This window comes from Aythya marila (assembly GCF_965140915.1).
Source record: "Aythya marila genome assembly, chromosome: 3".
Lineage (NCBI taxonomy): Eukaryota > Metazoa > Chordata > Aves > Anseriformes > Anatidae > Aythya > Aythya marila.
In genome coordinates, this window is record NC_139044.1 from 27,609,104 (window position 1) to 27,631,818 (window position 22,715).

Consider the following 22,715-nt stretch of genomic DNA (forward strand, 5'->3'; position numbering starts at 1 on the left):
TTTTGCCCTTCATGCTTTCTCCTTTATTTTCGTCTTTCTTTCCTCTTTTTTCCTCTTTCTGAATTTGTTACTTTACGAACACTGAATGGTCCAAGTGTGAATCCTAAGCATCTTCCTCTTCCATTCCCTGTAATGGGAGAGAAAGGACCCACATAAGTCTCTGCATCTCCATTGGAATAAACTAGCCAGTTATTGTTCATCCTCAGAACAGAATACAAAGAGACTTAAAATTAAAAAACAATAACAGATCTGTAAATAAGCTGGTGATACTCTCATGACTGTACATTACAATACTTAAGTTCTTTAGCAGGGTGTGAGTTTTGCATCAGGGTTGCAGTTAAAAGATTAGCAAATGAGACTGCAGCATGTTAACTACACGTAACCACATTTACACAGCTAGTGGTGCTTTAAAGAGCTGCGAATGTCACTCTAAATGGTTTACAAATTGATTCATTTTAGGCCACCCATTTACATGAAATAGCAAAAAATAACAAATTTACAATCGTTTTTATTGTTTAGTTTTCCTGTGTTGTTATCTAATTGTAATTGTTCTGTGTATTGTAGCAGTAAATGTGTCTTACATAAATTGTTTTAAAAATACACATACTGTTATTCTTAATTACGTAAATTTTACCTTCAGAAATCTGAACAATAGACAGTTTCTCTTTACACTAAATTCACCTTGTAGTTGTTCTACCAGAGGGGAAAAAAAATATATTCAATTGCAATCTTGAAATATTATTGTTTTCTCAGTGCCTAATGATACCCTTCAAGCCATCTCCAAGAGGTAGTGATGTCAAACCAACTCCCTCTCAATAGAAAAATAATATTTCATGGAGAACACATTAATATAAATAAAATAAATTTAATTACTTATTGAAGGCTCAACATACAGAAAACACAAAAATATCAAACATTTTATTAAAAGGATGGAATCATTTTATGGAACTCATGTACATATTTCTCTTTTGTAAATATAAAAGTGCATAGATGTAGTGATCCTTGGCTGAAAATGAAATTTTTAACATTGAAACAAACATGCTTTTGTAAGGGCAGACCTTTGACATAATAAGACAATTTATCTATGCATTTATAGCAAAACAAAAATAACAAAAACAAATACTAGTATATATCATCTGTTTTCTCTTGGATTACGATTTCATCTAGAAAACAGAGTGGACTCTGGATGTAGTTTTGGAGCCAAATTACCAGTTCTGATACTATAGAAGGGTCCATGAATAAGGAATTTGTCTCTTCAAAGGCACTGGCACAAACACATCTATCACTTGTTTCAAGTTGAGGTCACTGCTCCCTACTCCCAGAAAATAGCTGACAGCTGCATCTGGTGTCTGATTTTGTTTTATTTAAAGTTTTGGTTTTTACCATGAGATCAATATCTGATGGTACCGGCAGTCATTCTGCAAAGAATTAAGTCATTTCTTAACGTTTTTTTCCACACAGCTTTTACCAAGTGCTTACCAATATAATGGATGTGGTAGAGAATCAGCCCCTGTACTAGAAAATTATTTCTCTACCTTCCTTATCCAACGTGACAGGCAGCCATCTCCAGAACAGAATCCTATCATCATTTGGTACCAGCAACATTTACAACGGTGAGAAAAAATCTCTGTATCTGTTGTGTTTGCTGAGCTCTAAGTCTGGTAGTCATTACTCCCACTGCAACTTAGGCAGTTTCCCCTGCTGTATCTAACTGTTACTTTTGCCAAAGTGCCAGAGCAGGTTAAGCATTAACATAGGCTGAGGCTCCTGCTCCATGTACAGAATAACTTGTATGCAGGATAAAGATCAATAAAGTACATATTTTAACAAAACACAAACATTCTCCTTTATCAGTGCCTGGTCCTTTGATCTGTATGATTTTTCTCACCACACAGCTCAGTAGTCTCACCAGACAACATGGAGAGAATGGCTTGCTGAGTACACATAGCCTTCTGGTGGCTGTTGGTTTAACTAAGCCCCAGTCATTGCGGATTTCACTTTTTTTTTTTTCCCTCCTTGCAAACTACCAAGTCAGACAAACTAAACCCCAGCCAAACTCAAAAATTACTCTTTCCTAAGAGCTCTGTGCAGTGGGAGTGCTGGCAATTCAGGGAATAATAGGATAACCGAGGCTGCAGGAGTCTCAGGAGTCTCTAATCTAACCTCTTCCATTGCTCATCTGTCTACAGATTTGAAAAAAACTTTTCCTTATATCCTGTTTGAATCTCTTATTTCAGTTGACACCTATCTGTCATCCTTTCAGCATGCATCACCCTGAACATCATGGTTCCATCTTCTAGAAAACCTCTTCACTGCTATTGGAAGATCGCTATTAGGGTCCCCTGAAGATTTCTTTTCACCAGACTGATCAAATGCAGATCCTCCAGTCTCTCTTACAGGCCAAGTGTTCTGAACCCTGACAATCTTGATGTACCCCACTGAGTTTACTCCAGTTTACAGGTGCCTTTCTTCTATTGGAGTTTCCAAAACTGGATGCAGTATCTAGACATGGTCTAGTGAGTGATGAGTCAAGACACATAATCATTTCAGCCCGCCTACTAGCCGTTTTCCACAGAGCTGCATCCCAGGCAGCCAGGGCTTGGCCTTTTGTGTTATGTGTGGTTCTTCCTCCCCAAGTGCAGGACTTTGCATTTAATCTTGTTGAATTCTCTAACACTTCTGTCGACCATTCCTCCAGCCTGACCAAGTTCTTCAGAATGGCAGTCCTGTCCTTGAGCCTACAGACTGCTCCCGTCCAGCTTGAAGTTATCTTCAAAATCAACAAAAGCACACTTGTCACCTCCTCCAGGTCACTGATAAAGATAGATGGATCCCAAGACAGACTCCTGCAGAACTCTGCTTGTTACTGGCTGCTAGGTAGAGTAAAACCTACTAAACATTATCATAATCTTTAAGAAAATTCAGAGTAAAAACATCCATCAACAAGCTTGGCACAGATGCAGAGATGTCTGTATTGCGACCAAAACCAGACTGCCTGCAGAGCTTCAGATGCAGAATTACCTCAGTATTTCACAGCTTAATATGGCTTCCTTGGCAGCCCACTAGCACTATCACTGAAACCAGTCTCCAGCCCAAATAGTCCATCAGTTTCCAATGACTCTTCAGCTCATCCTTATAGTGGCTTTACTTGGATGACATTTACTTTTGTTCCATTTTGTTTACTGTTATCATCTATTTGTTGAGTGTCATCACTGGTGATAATAAAAATGATAGAGGAAGAGCTAAACGTGACTTTCTTCTTTGGCCTGTCCCCTCCTTTTTGAGACATTACTATTGGTCGTATTGGTTTGTCATTCTCTTCTCCTGGGGTCTCTTTCGCAGTCCTCTGGAATCTCATCAAGCGAAAGCACAGGAGTTGCAAAAGGCATTGTCGAAACTGTAAGAGAAAATAAACAGAATGATATTACAATTTGCTAACTGTTCACTGTCATATATGATCCAGTGAAGACAGCAATACAGTAAATAACTCAAAATAACCTATTTCTTGTTCTGAGTTGGTTCCAGTGCCATAACAAACAGGCTTTTTAGTGGGCACTTTTTCCCATACACGCTCCAAAGGATTCAATAGGATCACGTGGCCAGTAGAGGGCACCGAAATACAATCTAATATTTTACCATCAGCAAGCTCTGCAGTCAACAAAGAACAAGAATAAGCCCCAGAACATGTCATAGGTATTCTCTCTGAGTATTCAAAAATCTAGTTTGATCTAGCAGGGGAAGAATGTTCTCAGAAGCACTTCATAGGAGGATGTACAGGGAAGGAACAAAGAGGGGGAGGGGAAGGTACAATGAAAGTGAAGTTTTCCATTTATACAACTCCAGAGACCGAAATTTTAACAAAAGCATTTAATAATACCAATGTAAAATAAAGTTGCAAAAGTTGGTAACATAAAACTAAAAACGTTCCCTTTGAATAGGTAAGGAATGGAAGCCTTTCAGCTAACCAGAAGCCACTTATGATACAGGCAGTCTATTCTACCTTGAGACTAAATAACACAAGGTTTTCAGTGAAAGCTCTTATCAGTAAATAAGAGGACAATTCCAGTAGTACCATTGTTCTAAATGCTCCAGTTATGGCCTTCCCTTCACAAAACAGAGCATTCAAGTTCAAGGGTTAGAAGATGCATTCAGTAGTTCCACGTCTGTGCATATCTAAAGCTCAAATGTGACTCTTTGGGGAAATTCTCTGGTTTTACAAAAAGTGTATTAAAAAAAGTTATTAAATAACTCATAATGAGACATGTCTGTAATACTTGGAAAGCACTTAAACACACACACACAGTAGGACATCTTTCTTAAATGCCTGCTATTTGGCTATTTTAAGAATTACTCTATATTATCCTGCATGGCTACTGACTTCATCTAGTTGTTATGCAAGAAGTTCTCTGGCACATTAATATGGAATAGAAAATTAATCTTTGGTATAGAAAATTAATCCTACGCTTACACAGGGGAGGCAGGTAGGTCCTGTTGGGAAGGGAGCCTAGGAAGATGGAGAAAGGTGATCTGGTGTTATGTAAAACACAACAGAATGGTCATGTGGAAGCCCTGAAGTCTTCAGAGATAATGTGGTACCTCTGAGCAGCATGGATGTGAGAAAGCACAAGCATGTTAGCATAGGTCAGATATATGAAGGATATAATAGGGAAGAATTGGTTTATTATTCCTATAAAAAAAAAAAAAAAAAAAAAAAAAAAGAAGGTAAGCAAAAATAAATCACTTTGGTCTTAATCTGGAATTAGAGGTGAGTGAAAAGCATTTCACGATACATCTCCAATATGTTTAGCTGAATCATTCTCTTTGTGCCTATGACTTTACTGGCATTGTGCCTGCTGTTGGTTTGATTTGCTTCCTGGTATCAGAACCTACAAAATCTTTTTCAGATTAAACTAATCAATCTGACATCCAGGTACAAAGTCAGAGCCACCATATTAAAATGACCCAGTTGAAAATACTCTTTTGGAGCATGACTGTTGTCAGTGTCCTAAGCAAGGCTCCGAGGGTCTGCAGCCCCTTTCCTCCCTCTGCTCCTCCAGGGTTTAGCTCCCCATATCCAGGGCTGACTCTGATACCATGCAGCTACGTAACAATTGCGAGATATGTTCATCTGATTCGTGTCAGTATGGAACAGTGCTAGGGCCTCATGGTATGATGAATGTGACCTTCTGTCCTACAGACCCTTGTATAACCACAAGTCTAAGAAAAACAGAGTGGTTAATGTATATAGTTCTTGTACCTTGCAAAGGAATGTTTTAGCAATTCCTGTCAATAGAGAACTTGAAGGGAAATGTATGTGTAGGCTTTTCCTTGAAGCCTCTTATACCTGGGAGGGGGTTCAGAATAGCTGCTAACTATTATGACTATTTATTGTGACTATTGCATGGGACACTACGCCAGTCTCTGTTATCCGGCCAGGAGATTAAGGAGACAGGGAGAGCTGAAGAACGTCTAAAAGACAAAGCTTGCAGGGGATGTTGCACAAGTCTCGGACATACAGCCTAGTTGGACAAAGGAGAAGGACAAGAGGGAGGAAGACTATGAGCCTTCAGCACAAGAGACCCCCAGAGGGACCACCGGAGACTGATAAGCACGCTCCAGTAGGAGGGTTTGGATTCTGGAAAATAAATATAATAACCTTGTTTTTTTTAGAAGTAGTAATGAGTATGTGTTAGCCTAGGAGCATAAAAATCAGCTACTTGATGTAACTGGTGTGAGTCTGGGTGGAGCAGAGACTCCTGGCGCACCCAGCACTGTTTGCTTACCTCTATTCCTTTAATAAATTGTCAACTTTGATTATAGTCCTGTTTTGAAGACTGAGCCATTTATTACACAATGAATCAGCCTGCCATGAAAAGAGCAGTGTAGGAAGAGCTACAAGATGCCACACTGGGGGCCTCCTGCTTCCACTCAGGAGCAGCACTGACACTCAGCTTTGCCCTTGGTCCTGGCCTAAGCTGCACTGCAGCTATGCATTTGCCAGGCCATCCATCAGGCTGATTGGACCCATTGACTTGGCTGCCTTGTGTCTGGACTGCTGATTGGCCCTGGCTGTTCCCTGGTAATAGCACACGAGTGTAGGAAGTCACAGAAAATTCCACCTTTACAATAAGTTAAAGGTAATGAAAACCCAGGGAAGTCCTTCTAGCAATCATTTGTTTTGTTTCTTTTTAACCCTTTGTCTACTGATTCTACTATACTTAAATTCCAGATATCTTTAACTATATATCCTTGATTTCAGAGGTTTACAGTGTGAAGTTACATTTCTATTTAATGTTCTGGGTTATAGTGAAGCTATTTTAACATCTAAACAAATTCACCAGCTCTGCTCAGCTACACTCAGTAGTCATCTTTATAGTACTGGTGATTTACAGAAAGAAGTAAATTACCTGGTTCCACATCTTTTACGAGCTACTGATAACTCCAAACACTTTCACTCTTTCTCTGCTCTGTAGAGCAGCAAAATAAGCTAGTTTACACCATTAAATCATCAGTCTGCTTTTCAAAATGAAGACTATAAAAGTAGACGGAAAGTTGTTTTTCCTTATAGATAAATACACCTTCTTAACCATAAAAAAGTATCTCCAAAATGCACTTGACTGTCATCCATATGAGATTCTGGCTTTGAGTAAAATAAAGCTCTGAGAAATGTTATTGGTATATTTATTTATTTTTTTCACCAAAATTGCAAATTCATCAAGACAGAAACGATCTAAAACAGTCTGTCAGATTTTGTAAGATGTTTATTTAAAAAACAGATGGAAACATTTTAAGAAAAGAATGTTTCACTTTTGTACTTATAGGTTACCTTTTTAATACTGTACACTTAGAAACTTTTAAATTCCTAAAAAGTTATAATTCTTTTGTCACTATTTGAGATTAAACAAAATTTCAGTGTCCTCTTTCCACCCCCCTCCATCTTTCTTCCAGATACCAACTGAATAGATACTTCTGCATTCAGTGTTCTATGCTTTCCATGGTTGAGCACCTGAGAAGTAATATATTAGGAGCATGTGTTCCTAAAAGTTTTCTAGGCTTAAGCAGAAACTGGATTATGGATAATGGTTTAATTTCCTGGTATTTTAACATTAGTGAAACACCCTCACTTAATACTCACTTTGCAAAACCCTAATGTCAGATTGTTAGCAGACTCTCATGTTTTTGTGAGAACACTCATTTGAAACACTATGCTGTGTTGTTCAATCTTTGTGTTAGCATAATGTAAGTGTCAGAGAAGCAATGGTCTGTTTTTCCTGAAAAACAGACATTGGACATTCTGAATTTTGTCTGATGGACTTCTACTGTTGTAAAGGCATGATTCAGAGAGGATTTTCTAAGTGTAGCCCATTTTCAGGGTAAATTGTCAAAACCAAATGCTTACAGTTTCAGGGGAAGAGTTCCTTCCCCTCCCTTTTGTATGAATGCTCACCTGTATAATTCAGACATCTAAAATCCAATTTCTCATAAACTATTACTTTAAGCACAATCTGTATTTTTAATTTACTAGATTTTTGGTCATTTATCCTCGCTGTTCAAACCAAAACATCTAGTCAGAAAAATCTAGTCTTTACAGATCAAAGTAAATCAGATCTAGACTCCACAACTGTGGCACAGGCTACTTATTATTCAAATAACAACATTTTTCACGTACCTACCTTTCTACTCATGAAAATATAGATGACTGGATTATAAGCAGTGCTTGACTTGGCAAAGAAAGATGGGATGATAGCTACTGTTGGAGTTACAAGGTTGCCGTAGCCATATGTTACTAGAAGGGAGACCACTGCATAGGGCATCCAACAAATAAGGAAGGTAGAGATCATTAAGAAACACATCTTAGCCACCTTCTTTTCATATTTTAGAAGTCTGATCACTTGAACAGTCTGAAAGTCTTCCACACTGCGAAGCTAAAGAAGAAAAAGGAAAATGTTAAAGTAAAAGCATTGAATACTTCTACTTTAATTTACAAATAACTAATTCACTAACAGTTTTAGGTACAGATGTTATACGCTCATTTTTATCAACTACGGTTCTTCTGCAAGCTTGCATCGTGCTTCCCAGACTTATTGTATACATTAAATAATGTAAAAACTTTAGAAAACTAACTTGCCTTCATCCATTAACATAAGCAAGCTCAGATTACATTTAGCAGTCCTTAGTCTGAAAACTTAGACAATCCTGTAAATTTGTTTCTTCCCTCTGAAGATAGTTGATGACAATTTGATAAACATTTCTCTAAACTGTTCTGTCACTGAGTTTGTTACCCTGAAGTTATAAAATTTCTACTTTAATCAGAATAGTAGGCAGCAGGTTCCCAATGTCATTTGTGTGAATCTGATAAAATGCAGAAATGATGGGACACATATGTGAACGTCCTCAGCAATAGCTGTCAGTTGTGCTGATACTGTTGACCACAAACTTGAATGGGTCTGTTAGACTGATTATCCACAGAATATTAAACATTATCAATTCCTGACCCTGAAGATCCAGACTGAATTAAAATGGGTTGCCTGAACATGGAAACTGGTTTAACAGAGCTTAGTCTCCTCTTGGAAGAGTTTTACAGGGTTATCCTCTCAATAGCAATGAAGAGGAGAGAGAGATTTATTTAATAATAAGAACTGAGACCAAAGATTTTTCCCCTCTGTTTTAAGGAAGGATCTACTGTCAATCAGTGGGCAGGAACAGTTTCCTAATCTGCCTTTTATTTCTAACTCACCTGTAACTCACAAACTACTCAACATATAAGTCTTGGTAGCTCTAGGCTGGTTCTCTTTCAACCATACACCCTTTCTAGTGGTCCCTGACATGGCTGAATATTAAGGTCCTGAAGTTTGAACAGGAAGTGAGAGTGCAGATTCAGGCTCTGATCCAAGTTTAAGAAATGCTGGTACAACACATAACTAAAAATATTTAATTAAAAGAAGCCTTATTTCCATCAACTTACCATTCTTACTGCATATAGAATATGTCCATAGCAATAGGCCATGATCACAACAGGTACAACCAGACAGCCGAGAAAAAAAAAGAGCACAAAGGAGGTGTCATTGGGGTCTTTTGACTTCCAGTCCACTGAGCAACCTAATCCATGAATTTCCAATGTGTATCTGTTCCAGCCCAAAAGAGGTGCTCCAGTCCAGGCCAATGAATAGAGCCAGATGTATGTGATAGCCCGCCAGGACCAGGAGAAGTCAATCACTTTTGCATGGACCACTCGAATGTAGCGTTCATAGGCGAGAACAGTGAGAGTCATAATTGAAACAATTCCTGTAAGAAAAGTAAAGAAAATCAATTAAATCATTCACAAACATTGTAAAATGAACCCAAGTCCTCTTGATAACTTGGTGGCAAAGGAAACATCTAACTCAAGAATAGTTAGCTCATATTATGAGTCTAACACTAATAAGCTTTTTAGGTGACACCTCAGTAATCGTTATCTACTAACTCAAACAGTACTCTAATTTCAGAGCTATTCAGAGTAGGGTATTATAATCTGCCCCATGGTGTATGGCGGACAGAAAGTAGGACAAATAAAAAGGATGACTGAACTAATACTTTTTCCTAAATGTTATTTCATTAAGTGACGGATCATGCTCCAAGGTTTTTTGTTCCGTTTTGGTGATTTCTTTTCCTTCCTTTCTTTTAAGAAAAAGCTGCCATATAAAAATGTGATAACAAACAATAACACTGTTATGAATCGAGACAATTCAGAGCTGACACTAACATCAGGGAAAGCCTTCAAGAACTGGGAACACTGAACACTTAACATTAATAAAATGACTAGCAGAATTACAACGTCTATCAAGATTTCATGCAAGTCTTTCTATTAAAGAAAAAAAACAAAACACAGATAAAGAAAATTGTTACGTAGTTGAAGGAGTCATCTCTGGAAGAGATCTGTTTGAGTTTCCTGTCTTGAAGGTATCATAAAAAAAAAAAACATAGTCCTCATTTCAATTATTTCTGCATTCTCTGTCCACCTCAACCACACTACACACTTAATGTGTCAAGACAGAAATGCTGTTATTTTCAGCTCTCAGCATTATTCTATCCAGACACTTTAATGAAGTCAAGGAAATTCTGTCCTGAGTAGGACATAAGGATTTCAGTTTCAATGGTCTATGAAATTTAATGATAAAGAGCAAATCTGCCCATTATGCATATGCCAGTCAACTGAAATCTCTGTTAAGATTCAAACATCAAGCTCATATACTTTTAAACAACACAGCCTGAACACAAAAGGGTTTCACAGCACTCTGTGTACAAATACTTGTGTCTGTATACTTTTTATTTAATAAGCAGCATGGGTATTTATCACACATTCCCATCATGTTTCATTTTTTCCAAGTACATTTGTATTAATCACAATATTCATTTATACAGGTGGGAGAAGGTTAAATGTGCAGATCTTGCTGCTAGAAAGAAAATAACCATTTTAGCAGTCAAAAACCTTCAAAGGATATCACAAACATCTCATCTCACTTAAAAGAAGAATAAACATTAAGGAATACAAATCAACAATTTGAGCACCAGCCACATGAATTTTAGGAAGACTACTAAAGATAACAAAATCTAGGGAAACATTTAACCTCTGTGTCAATATGTTAATCCACAAAATCAGCATACTACTACTAACCAAGTATCTCACAGAAGGTTATGCTTTAAGAGATCTGTAAGAAAGCTGCTTTGTCCTGCAAGTATCAGAGGATTTTTAATTTATTTATAAGTTCATGAGTTTAGAAATCTTTCTTGATTAACAGGAAACCGACGTGTTTTTGTCATTTAATTATACGTCTTCTCCATTCTGCATCAATGTGTATCCAAAGCATGTCTGACAATTTCAGCAACATCTTTGAGAAAGAAGCATTGATTAGCGCAAGTAATTCTAGAATAGCCTCATGGATAAACCATTAAAATGGGATATGAACCAGGTTTCGTATCTGTGAATAATTTGGAGTAAAGACTGGAAACCTTGTATGTTATTTCAGTTTCTTACCTATTGGGAATTCCAGCTATATGGGTATGCACTTTGTGGCAACAAATTCCATTATGAAGCTGCAAAGCTGTAAAAGCAGAAAAATGCCCAGGGGCCTTATACAGCTCTAAGTACCAAGGGCTAGGATATGCTTGCCACCTCCACACTTAGCAATGCAGACATAATACAGTGGCAGAAATCTTCAAAACATCTATTCAAGCCTGACCTGCCATGGTCCATGTGCAATGTGCACTTTGACAGTGTGCAGCTTTTTCCACATACTAATACTACTTTTGAGTTACAACCAAATTTCTACATAACAAAAAATATCTTCACTGAGTTACCTGCGGCTTACTTGGGTAATTGCCTGCACCTCTGCTGCAGTTATCCTGCAAATGGGAAACTTCTCAAATGAGCAAATTATAATTAAATTGAAGCGGGGAAGGGAGAATTTATACATTTCAGTAGGTGAAATTTAATTCAATTGGAGATTTTAGCTTTGATGTTAAGGGGTAGTTTCAAGCAGCAGTTGTAATATATTCAGCAACCTACACAATACTTCTTGAATTTTGCAGTTATAATTAAAAAATGAAGGAGATGTACATCCTTTTGAGCTTACTTTAAGTTCGTTACTTTTTTTCCTGTTGTAATGCAGGATTCAATTAAATATATTCTATGTTCCTATTAATGCCACTAGCAAGATTAGAAAAAAAAGACATCTAAGATGCAGCTAAAGAATAATGGTTTTATGTGTGTATATATATACACACACACACAGTCACAGTGTTAATGAAGTAAACCAGAGCTTTTCCACAAGAACTATCTAGTTACACAGTTCAAAGGGCTCAATAAAAAAAAAAATAATTCATTCATTTTGAGAGCATCCCCAAATGGATTTAAGAGCTCATTTTCTTTAAGTTTTCATACCTGCTTCTAATAAACTCCTATCCCTGACAGACTTATTTGCAGGAGTCTTGCAGTCAGCCTTTAAACAAACAACTTTTCATCTTTAGAGAAAACAGTTTGGGAATCAATAATAACTACCAAATAAGCTTGCCACGTACACGCATATCTGTTTGTCCTTGAAGCCAAAGCTGTTATATCAAAACAACTTCTATAAAAGCTAATCCTCTAGATTTGATGGGGTTTTGTTCTGTAAGATTACTAGCTGGTGATTTTAGATAAAAAGCTAAAACTAGAAACAGATATATAAAACTTTATCCTTGCATTCATATTTTGTTATATGTAGTGTTTATTTCATTGTTATACATCCAGGTTTTTCCCAACAAATGTCAAATGAGCTCTAGAGAGGCCAAATGAAGTTTATTATGGTTGATTGCAAACAGTTCATGAGTGAATCCTGCAGCCTTCACTCAAGCAAAATTAATAATAAGCATTAATAGGGCCTCTGTACCTAAGGACTTTATCCATTCTCCTCTTTAGATTTTAACTCAAATCTTTCAGAATTATTTCTTTCTGAATCTTTTTCTATATTAGGCTCCACTTCACTGTCTTTTAACGGCCTTTCTAATGTGAATGATTTCTTCTTTTAAAACATTGATATACTAGAACATTTATTTTACATCCTAAGAGATCATTCTTTATGGCTTGTTCACAGTTCTGTGTCTTTGTCCAGCATTAACACTATACCCTCACGTCAGGAAGGATGGAGGGAGTGGGTGGCAGGTCAAAGTTAAAGGACTTAAATGTGGGATTGTATGCAAAGCAATAAAAAGCATCAGTTATTTGCAGTTCAGAGAAGACTGTTAAATTCATCCTGATAATAAACATATGTTAAATATGATGCTGAACTGGTTGAACCATCTATTAAAAGTCCATTTAATGGATCTGATGGGATATCTATGCTGGGCATTAAAGATTCTCTGCTTCTTCTGTGGTCATTAAGCCTTCTTGGCATAACCTATAGTTTCAGGCAATTAGGAGTAACACATACCTGTAGCTACCTTAATTTTCAAACAATATGCAGGACACCATAAAAATCTTAATATAGTTTGGATGACAGATTCATTTCTAAATTTGAGGAAATATGGCCTTAATTTCTGTACCTTTCTACTCATTAAACTTTCAGGCAAATTTGAGCCGTAGTATCTCATTAATTTCTCTACTATAATTTATTTTCTTCCATATTCAGATCTAAAATTGAAAGGCAATCTAAAATTATGTTCTACTGTAAATAAATAAATAAATCCAGAATGCTAATCTCATCTAATTCAGATTAAAATAGGAGTAAAATCAAGGTTTAAACTTGTATTACCAGCCGCAATTCCCCTCTACTGACAAGCAAAGGGTTGAAAACAACTTTTCTAATATGAGTGAAAAAAAAAAACTTGTTCTGGATCTCATAGCAAAACACAGGGTTTTTGTTTTGTGTCCTGTCCCTGCACCCCTGTCCCCTCTTGTTCCCATCCCTTTCGCCCACCCCCCCAGCATTGATTAACTCTTAATATTGATTCCTCTTTGTTGAAACTAGCTTTGATGTCAATTTTCAGAAAGATTCCAGGAGCTGAACACAAAAGAACAGGTAGAGGGTAATTGTCCTTTAACTACCCATATGCTGAACCACAGAGGCTGGCAAGCACGTACCTGGTGACACTGGAAATAATCCTTAGTAATGAAGGTATCATAAGCAATTTATGAGACTATGTTCTGTGAGGTTGAGGCTTCCTGGGCCTTGGGGGGAAGGTAGCAGTGCTGTTTTCAATATTATCTTGCGAATGGCTGCATGCATCTGGTATTTGGATTTACATTGGCTACTGAAACTCTGTGCAGATCCTCTTTCATACATGATGTGGATCATTTATTTGAAAGGCTAGATTCAGGGAATTTCACATGTCAAATAAATAGAATATTCTTCAGATATATAATGTGTCTCTCCAGATACCTCAATGCTCCCTTAGTGCTGAGCTAGCAATTTGTGTGGAACAATACTCAAGTCGAACAGCCGGAGCTGTCAGCTGACTCCTAAAATTTTCAGCTGATAATGCAGGAAAGAAAGAAACTCTACACAGTGTTACCTAGAATAGGCACATAAAGGAAAAAAATAATCTCATGCAAGTAGAACATTTCTCATTTTCTCAAAGATTCTCTGAAACCTGTTTTCAGAGATACCCCTTTCATGTCTCCACAGTTACACACACATACCTGGCCCATCTTCTATTTTGCCCACCTTTGTTATTTTTGTTTCAGTACTGCTGCCAATTAATATCTTGCATATTACACATTTCAGTGGGAAAGGATATAAATACATAGTAGTAGCAACTACACCTACTGATTTTTCTTTGTATACTCAAAAATCAAACTGAAAGACAAATCTATAACCACAAAGGGTCTCAAGTCACATTTACCATTAAAGAAGTGAGAATATAGCCCGTTTCTCCAAGGATATGTATTAACTGTTTCAAGTTTCATTACTGTGATTGAGATACCTGTCACTACTTCTACATGCCACTTTCTGCAGTCAGTCCTGTCAATTAATTAGTCTAAAACAGCCCCTGTGAAGCAACCACAAATCTTTGGTTTCGAGCCATTTAAGTTAAAGAGGACTCCATCCATCTTCCTTTCTTCCCCATCAGGAAATCCAAATACGTGAACTTTCAACCAATTTTGGTTGGCTGGTAAACAGCAGGCTACAGTGTCTGTTATAACCACTGAATTTAAAGGTGTTCCTTAAGTTAAGCCAAATCCTCGTAGGGATTTGTCAAGAGCACAGAGATGCAAGGCTTCTTGTGCTGTCCCCACAGAAACACAGTGCTTTATGTAATGCCATACTTTGATTGGGATCAACAGTGGCAGTTCTCACCTAGAAGAACCTTGCCTTTTTTAGCATGGGATATACACACATCATCTGTTTTCTTGCACTGCTTCCAGACACCTTTTGTAAGACCTACATACATGCAAGGCTCCATTCATTTTCCATATACAAATCAAGTTTTGTTGCCCAGTGCAGAGGAACACACTGAATTTTACATTTTTTTTTTTTTTCTTTTCTAAGCAGCTTTTCTGGGAAATGATGGAGATTTCATCCAGGATGAGTTACACATTTTAACATGATGAACTATGTGCTGATTAAAAAAAAAAAAAAAAAAAAAAACAACAAAAAAAAAAGTGTTATAGAAAGCCATTATGGTTATTGTTTGGATATTAGCCCCTAGTATGCAAACCTTTTAAGAGCCATACGTGAGAATTCATTACTTTGACTCCCATAACAAAAACATGTATTTCAAAATGTTTTACCTGAAACTATTTATTCTTGAGATCTAGGTAGTATGATTCAAGACTAAGGCCCAAGATCCTGAAGATTGATTTAACTTACTTGTAAGTCACAGACTTTCAAACTCTTTCTGAAAGACTCAACTGACCAATATTTATAGATAATGCTCGTCTGATCCATAGATTTTCATCTTAGAATACTCCTTTCTTCAAACACTGATTATAAACACTGTGTTAAGGAACTATGGATGCTATTTTAACTCTGATTTAAGCCTGGGCAATTGCATTCGCATGAGTAAGATCATTCTCATTTAAATTGTGTAAGTTAAACATAGCAGAACAGAAGCGTATTCTTGTTTAAGCCAGTAGCATACAATTTCTATGTTGCAGCTTGTACTCTTCCCCAGCAGCAAGCCACTGAGAATTAGAAATGGATGGTATGCTATTTCTTATTTAAAAAAAAAATCCACAGAAACTATTTTTTGTTGTTGTTTATTTTTTTGTTTTCCTGCTGGATACTGCACTTGGTATAGGTATCATCATATCTCATATGTAACTTTCTATTTATTCTATTTTTCCAGAAGTCATGATACATCTTATGATACATATTCTTGATACATCATGAAATAATTCAAGCTACACAGTGTAGGTCATCATGGAGAAGAGTGAAAAGCACATATCAGCTGCACTGTATCATTCCATACAGTGTGTCTATTCTGATTTTAAAAACATTAATTAGAAAGCAATATTGCAACACTCTTCAGAAATAGATGTGTTAGCTTCATCTAACAACACCCACAGCTGGTCCTGCCTTCTCCCTGCAATATATAACTTACTTGGATTCTGTTTGCCATACTGCCCACCAAAACATGGCTTGCGATGCAGACAGAGTGGGTATCAGATACACATTCCTGACAACTGAGCAACTCTGCAAAGTAACTACAACATTTTCTGTGATTCTATAGGAAATGGACTCTCTGTCAGGGAACATAGTGATAGGACAAAGAATAATGTCTTTAAACCAAAAGTGGTAGATTTAGATTAGGGAAGAAATTCTTCACTTATAGGGTGGTGAAGCCCTGGAACAGGTTACCTAGAGAAGCTGTGGATGCCCTGGGTGTTAAAGGCCATCTTGGATGAGGCATTGGGCAACTTGGCATAGTGGAAGGTGTCCCTGCCTATGGGAGTGGCAGGGGGATGGAATTGGTAGTATTCTGTGATTCCATAATACAGCAAAGAAAATTCACTTTTGAGACAGACCAAGGCTTCTGTCAAAGAGCATATTATTTTTCATATCAGTTAAGACTTAACCTGCATCTCAGTGCTGAATAACTTTTTTGCATGTCTTAGAGGAGAAATCCCCTCTTCTGCAAGCCCTCCTCATCTCCTTCACAACAGAACAGCTAAATGCCATCTATTCAGTTGAAACAACTTATTGTCCATGGCAAGACAAGGCATTACTACACTATTTTGTATTACTTAATATATAACCAAATCTATATGAATTCAGCAATTAAGTTTTAGAGTATATTTTTGGTGACAACTATGTTTTGTTGCTTATTTTTCAACAAATTTTAGCACCCATAGCCTAATCTAGATAGGTGAAAAAATCACTTCTCCTGGACAGAACAGATTTCCAAGTACATTTTATATACACCTCTACTATGAAAATAGCATAGAATTAATCACCTCCTCCATGTTCAACACTGATTAATTCACTTCAAATTGCTAAAAATTGCTAAAGCTGAAAGCATGCTGATCAAGTCTCCAGCTGTCTGTAATGCAAGACCCTAAAACCGTCTGCCGAGTATTAGAAAATGCTTTTAGTGATATTAAATCAGTGCATATAACATGTATTGGTAATGCGAGACAGGGGTACAGGGTATCATTCTTTCACGGCATGTAGAAGGAGCCTTAGATAAACCTGTGGATGCATACTTCTTTTGCACACATCAAGTTCTGCAACAGTCACTGTCAGTTAAGAGTCTTATTTGTCTGTGAAAGGCCAGAAAACACACAAAGATTATTCACCTTTAGTGTGTTACTCTATAATTAAACAAATAGTTACTTCAGGTAAAAAGAGTAAACTTCTCTGTTAAAGAGACATTTGGGTGTATTTAACTGTCAAGCATCTTCTCTAGCTCTTATACCCAAAACATACACTCAATGATAACAGAAAACCTTCTAGGTACGAGTTGTGTAACTAAATCAGATTTAGGGATTACCCAGATCTCTACTACTTGCAGCTTGGTTGACTACTACAGACAGGAAAAGAGTTAAGGTTTTATATAAAGAAGGGTTGGCAGGCTCAGTGGGACCGGCACAGAGTTGACTGCACAACTGTGTGGAAAGGTGACCCACACAGCTTTAATACATCACTTAACTGAAGTAGGTATTTTATTCCATCAGGACAGCACAACTGTTAAAAATTAGAAGTCAGTAAGCTAAACTAGATAAGGATCACTCTCCAAAACATACAACCGTGACATCAAAACTTAAACTTGTCAGTACTCATTAGATGAAATGATGACAGTTTTGCACTCTGGCGAGCAGATTGTCTCCACACCATCCTCAGCACCTATACATTGTAAAGGTTAAACCAAAGTTCAAGTCCCAGAAAAAACATTCAGCAGTAGCACCAACAGCAAGCCCCAGTCTGCACAAGGAGCAGAAATTGCTACATGGGCTTGCCTACTTATAATGTTATGATAATGCAAATGTAGACAATTGCAAGGAACATAAAAATAGCTGATTGTCTGTCTAGGGATAAACAATCTGAAGCTATATGACTTTCTTCTCAACAGAAAAGCTTTGAAACATGCAAATTTGCTTACAGTGCATAAGGTCTGGATCTCAAGTGCCTCCAATTAGCTAGACTGACTGGTAAAATGAGAAGCACTTTTGCAAATGAAATATTCAGATGCTCTGATACAAAATTCCTAGGAGAAGTGTAGAAAGAGCTCTCTTTGCTGTGACTTTTTTTTTTTTTGAAAAAAGAAAAAAAGTTGTCATCATGACATAACAAAGACTTCTGAAAACGCAGATGTTACCACTTTGTTTTTTAATCACATACTCCACCTATAACAACATATGTAAAAATTATAAATACACTTTGAAAATTGTGATCATGCAGCTGAATTCTGATTCTGGATTATTAACTACAGTAATTGGAAAGAATGCGATTTTCAAAACTTGTTAAGAAATATCCCTGAGTTTAAAATGAAAGTCGCAACTGTTTTAAAGTAGTTTTAATCATGTGTCTTAAACTTGTTCACTATTAGGGGAAATTATAGCTTAAATCACTGCAAACCTATGTTGCTCAAGACTGAAGTGCTATAAAGTCAACAGTGAATATAATGCCACTATTTAAAATTGTTTCCATTCATCTTCCACATGGAGGCTGTTTTGAGTTCATGACACAAATACTTTTGTTACCAGAAGTAGCTAAACACAGAGGTAGGCCAGGATCAGGATATCAAGTTCTTAGCATAAGCTGCAATATAGCCACAGAAGGGGTGGTGCTTTTCAACCTTATACATCTCAAATTCAAAAGCTTTCCTTCAACTTGTCATTTATAGATCATCTATAAACTATAGAACTATTTCTGGAAGGCATGTCCTATGAGTAGAGGCTGAGGATACTTGTTTGTCTAGCTTGGAAAAAGAAGGTCAAGGGGCAGCCTCACTGCTCTCTGCAGCCTCTGAAGGAGGGGAAGCGCAGAGGGAGGTGCCGATCTCTGCTCCCTGGTCAACAATGACAAGCTGCACCAGGGGAGCTTCAGAATGGACTTCAGGGAAAATTTATTCACTGTGAGGGTGGTCAAACACCAGAAGGGGTTTTCCAGCGAGGTGGTTGATGGCCCATGCTTATCAGTGTTCAAGAGGTATTTGAACAATGCACTTTAACGTTCGGTTAGCCCTAAAGAGGGCAGGCAGTGGACTCAATCTTCATAGGTCCCTTCCCATTGAACTATTCTATCATATTAACCACAGAAGACAGCTTAGAATATCGGCTGCTCTCCCAAGAAAAACAAGATCAAAACTGAACAGCCTTTGGACTGGAAGCGTACAGAAAACTTCATACGACAAAGTACAAGCTCATGCACAAGAATGTAATCACTTTACAGTAAATAAACAGGCTTTGGTCATTCCACATGAAGTAGCTGGACTGTGTCCAAACCCAGCAGACAAACCTTCATCAGTGAAGTAACCTGATGGTATTTGTTATTATGATTTAATGGACTTCACAGCCATGATATCAGAACTACCCCCACTTTATTCTAGAAACGGCTTTATTAGGTCACTCTGGTTTACTGAAGTTGAAAGCTACAAAGCTGCAACTGTCTTGCTTAGTGATAGCCTTTACTTTTAAATGTCAATTTAAAACAGTTGATTTCAGGTGTTTTCTGATCAGTGAGTGTACTTGTTCTTCCCAAAACTTCTCCAAAGAGGGTTACACTGTAACAATTATTGCTAGTTACTATGCATACAAGACTTCATTGCCTTACCTCCCCCCTCCTCCCCCCCCCCCCCGTCAACCCTTACTCCAAGAAAATAGCTGACTTGGGCTTTTATATTTGAGAGAATATAAAAGTGTATTTGTAAGTGTAATACCTAGTTACTCTGAATGAAATCCCCAATCAGTCTCTTCACCACCACTACTACCAAAAAATAAAACACCTTCAAGGCATTGCTCTCTTCATAGACATATTAAGTATTGAAAATAGAAGCTGTGGTGGCTATAGTCCAGATGATAAATAGAGAAGGGTGATGTTACCTGCAGGGCATCGTTGTTTTTTCAGTATTGACACGCCTCTGCTCTCCTACTCAGGGAACTACATATCTTCACTATCAGAAAAGAGCAATCTTTGTATTTCCAGCAGAGAACATGGAAGCATTGGTATGTACAAAAGACTTAAGACTAGAAGTAACTTTACTGTGCTACTGACAAATTATAATATCCAAGTGAAATATTTTCGATTACTTGACATGGCAGCTGAACCAAATCAGGAATATCAGACACCTTAACTGAAGTGGCGCATTTACTCTCCACTTCCATGGAAAAGACTCCACACACAAACATGCACTTTTCTAATACATCATAAAAAAATTCTACTCATTGAAGCACACTATGTGAGAGGAAAATAACATTACCAAGCACAGGAAGATGTGGTTTTGCAAACCAAAATGCTACTTAGATCATTCTGTAATTAAGACCCATGAGTTTGCCTACTTTTCTTTGTAAATAATCTTTATATAAGAAAGCAATGCAGGAAAGCATCAACATAAAATATAGTGACCAAATAGTGACTAAATAGTGAAAATATAGTGACTAAAAACCAAAAATGAGAAGACACATATGATCAAGCATTTTGCTTCCCAATTTATATCTCATTATTTCTACTTATTCCATCTTTGGAAGATAAGAGATGATTACTATGATTTACTCTTTTTTTCCCCCCTTTACCCTTACTATACCTCTTATTTTTTGACCTATATACAGAATACCATCATTCAAAATTTTAAGTATAACACATTAGGGATAAAGATAGTAACTGAAAGATACTTAACTGTGCATGTTTAATGTTCAATTGCCTGGCAGAACCAAATAGCAAATGCCCAAGTTTCTCAAGTATTTGAACGGTCTGACTGACATAGTCAGCCTTATGTTCGCTGGGTCCTCTAGTATTTCCCCTCCTAACACTAGGAACAAATGTTTAAAAGCTATGCACCATTAAAATTATTATGCAATACCAAAGCCTGCACAAAGGTCTAACTACAGCCTGAATCCACCTGCCTCCCAAGATCCAAGATTTTTGCTACTGTATGCAGCAGCAGTCAAATGAATCACGAGGAACCACACACCTTCATCCCAGCAGTCCAACAAAAGCACACTTAAGTGCCACATGAAACAAAGATTAGGCAGGAAAGCCGCAATCCTTACAAGAGACATTAATTTACCTTAATAAATCCAATTTTCAGTGAACACACATTTTGTGAGCACGTGCAGTAATCCACCTCTCAGTTGCACACCTCTGCTAGAAAGAAAAAGAACTTTAAAATGAACTTTTTGTTCCTGGCTAGCACTTGCCTTCACCATTATAAACACAATCCTGTAATTTACATCACCCCCTATCAGTAAATGAATAAATATCTATATTCTTTTTAACAGGCTGTATGTCTGTTAAATACACAGCTGGACTACATTCTGCTCTTTTGCAAACTTCTGTAAAGGTTAAGTATGTATCTCAGAAAAGAACACAGAAATGTTATGTGGGGGGGTGGGAGGGGTTGTGTTTTGAGTTTCGGTTTGATTTGTTTGTTTGTTTTTGTTTGTTTTGGTGGGTTTGTTTGGATGAAACTAGTGGAAGTACTTCTACAGTGCTGAAAATCCCCTTTCACAGGAAGCAGTGATTTTGCAAATAGCACTCTGACACTGTTACAACTGAAAGATAATACTTGAGTTTCACATAGGGATAAAAAAAATAAATAAAAAATTAAAGTGCTTCCATGTTTGGGATAGTTTTATAGACCAAGAAGTCCAAACACTTGGGGAGGCTTTACCCCTCCTGCTGTAAAAGAGCACGTTTAGAGTAAACCATCAGTTTTCTATCGGCACCACTGCTGAAGCTGTGCACGTTCCTCACCCAGAGGCTAAGGCATTTCCCACAGAACACACAGCTCTCCATGCCAAGTGCCTCCATCGGGCTGGGCCGGGGCTGAGGGGGCGGCTGTTGGTGACAAGAGGGGAAAGGAAGGGCAGCACCCACCGAAGAGGCTGTTGCTGAAGCCGTCCCAGACGCAGCCAGCGGCGTCCCAGACCCAGCGGCTCCTCAGGCAGGACATGAAGGTGAGGCTCACGCCGAAGACGGACACCAGCAGGTCGCTGAGGCTGATGTTGACGAGGAAGAGGTTGGTGGGCGTGCGGAGCCGCTTGAACTTGTAGTAGAGCACCAGCACCAGCAAATTGTTGCACAAACCCAGCACGCCGATGGTGGCGATGAGCAGCGCCAGCAGCTCGTAGGTGCCGGCGCTGAAGGGGGGCCGCTCGCCCGGCGCCTCCTGCTCCGCCGCGGGGGGCTCCAGGCGGCTGGTGGCGGCCGAGCCGTTCCCCCAGGGCATGGTTCACGGGCTGCCGGAGCCCAGCCGCAGCGGGGCTCATCCCCTCCGAGCTCTCCAGCACTACTGCAGCCCGGTAACTAGAGCAGCAGGAGGAGGAGCCCTCTCCGCCTTCCCGCCCACGGAGGGCGATCCCTCAGGCGGTGTCGCCCGTGCATGCCATGAGGTGCCGCCGCCGGGCGGCCCTCAGCGGCTCCGGCTCAGCCCCGCCTGTCGGTGAGCAGCCTGGTTGTGACCGGGATGGGGCTCCTGCCTCCTCTGCCGTGAAATATTCCGTGTGTTTCTGCTCCCTGAAGCTGCTTTCCTGAGCGCTTCCCGTCAGGGAGCTCTGTGTGGGGCAGTCCGGCTTTACGCCGTGCTTCAGGAAACTGCTG

General features: G+C 38.3%; 2 protein-coding genes across 2 annotated transcripts in view; one reads left to right on the plus strand and one right to left on the minus strand.

Moving 5' to 3' along the window:
- Positions 1 to 921: 921 nt before the first annotated feature.
- OPN3 (opsin 3) lies at positions 922 to 22,383 on the minus strand. The gene is made up of 4 exons (XM_082755950.1): positions 21,993 to 22,383; positions 8,966 to 9,285; positions 7,674 to 7,925; positions 922 to 3,397 (listed from the first exon to the last, which is right to left on the minus strand). Exons 1-4 carry the CDS (start codon positions 22,342 to 22,344, stop codon positions 3,134 to 3,136), a joined length of 1,188 nt encoding a protein of 395 aa, XP_082612076.1. The 5' UTR covers positions 22,345 to 22,383; the 3' UTR covers positions 922 to 3,133.
- WDR64 (WD repeat domain 64) overlaps positions 22,343 to 22,715 on the plus strand; it is a gene marked incomplete at both ends in the record, with an annotated part of 60,504 nt that continues 60,131 nt past the window's right edge. The window contains 1 exon segment of the mRNA XM_082758170.1: positions 22,343 to 22,557. Within this exon segment, the coding sequence (XP_082614296.1) occupies positions 22,343 to 22,557 (215 nt within the window).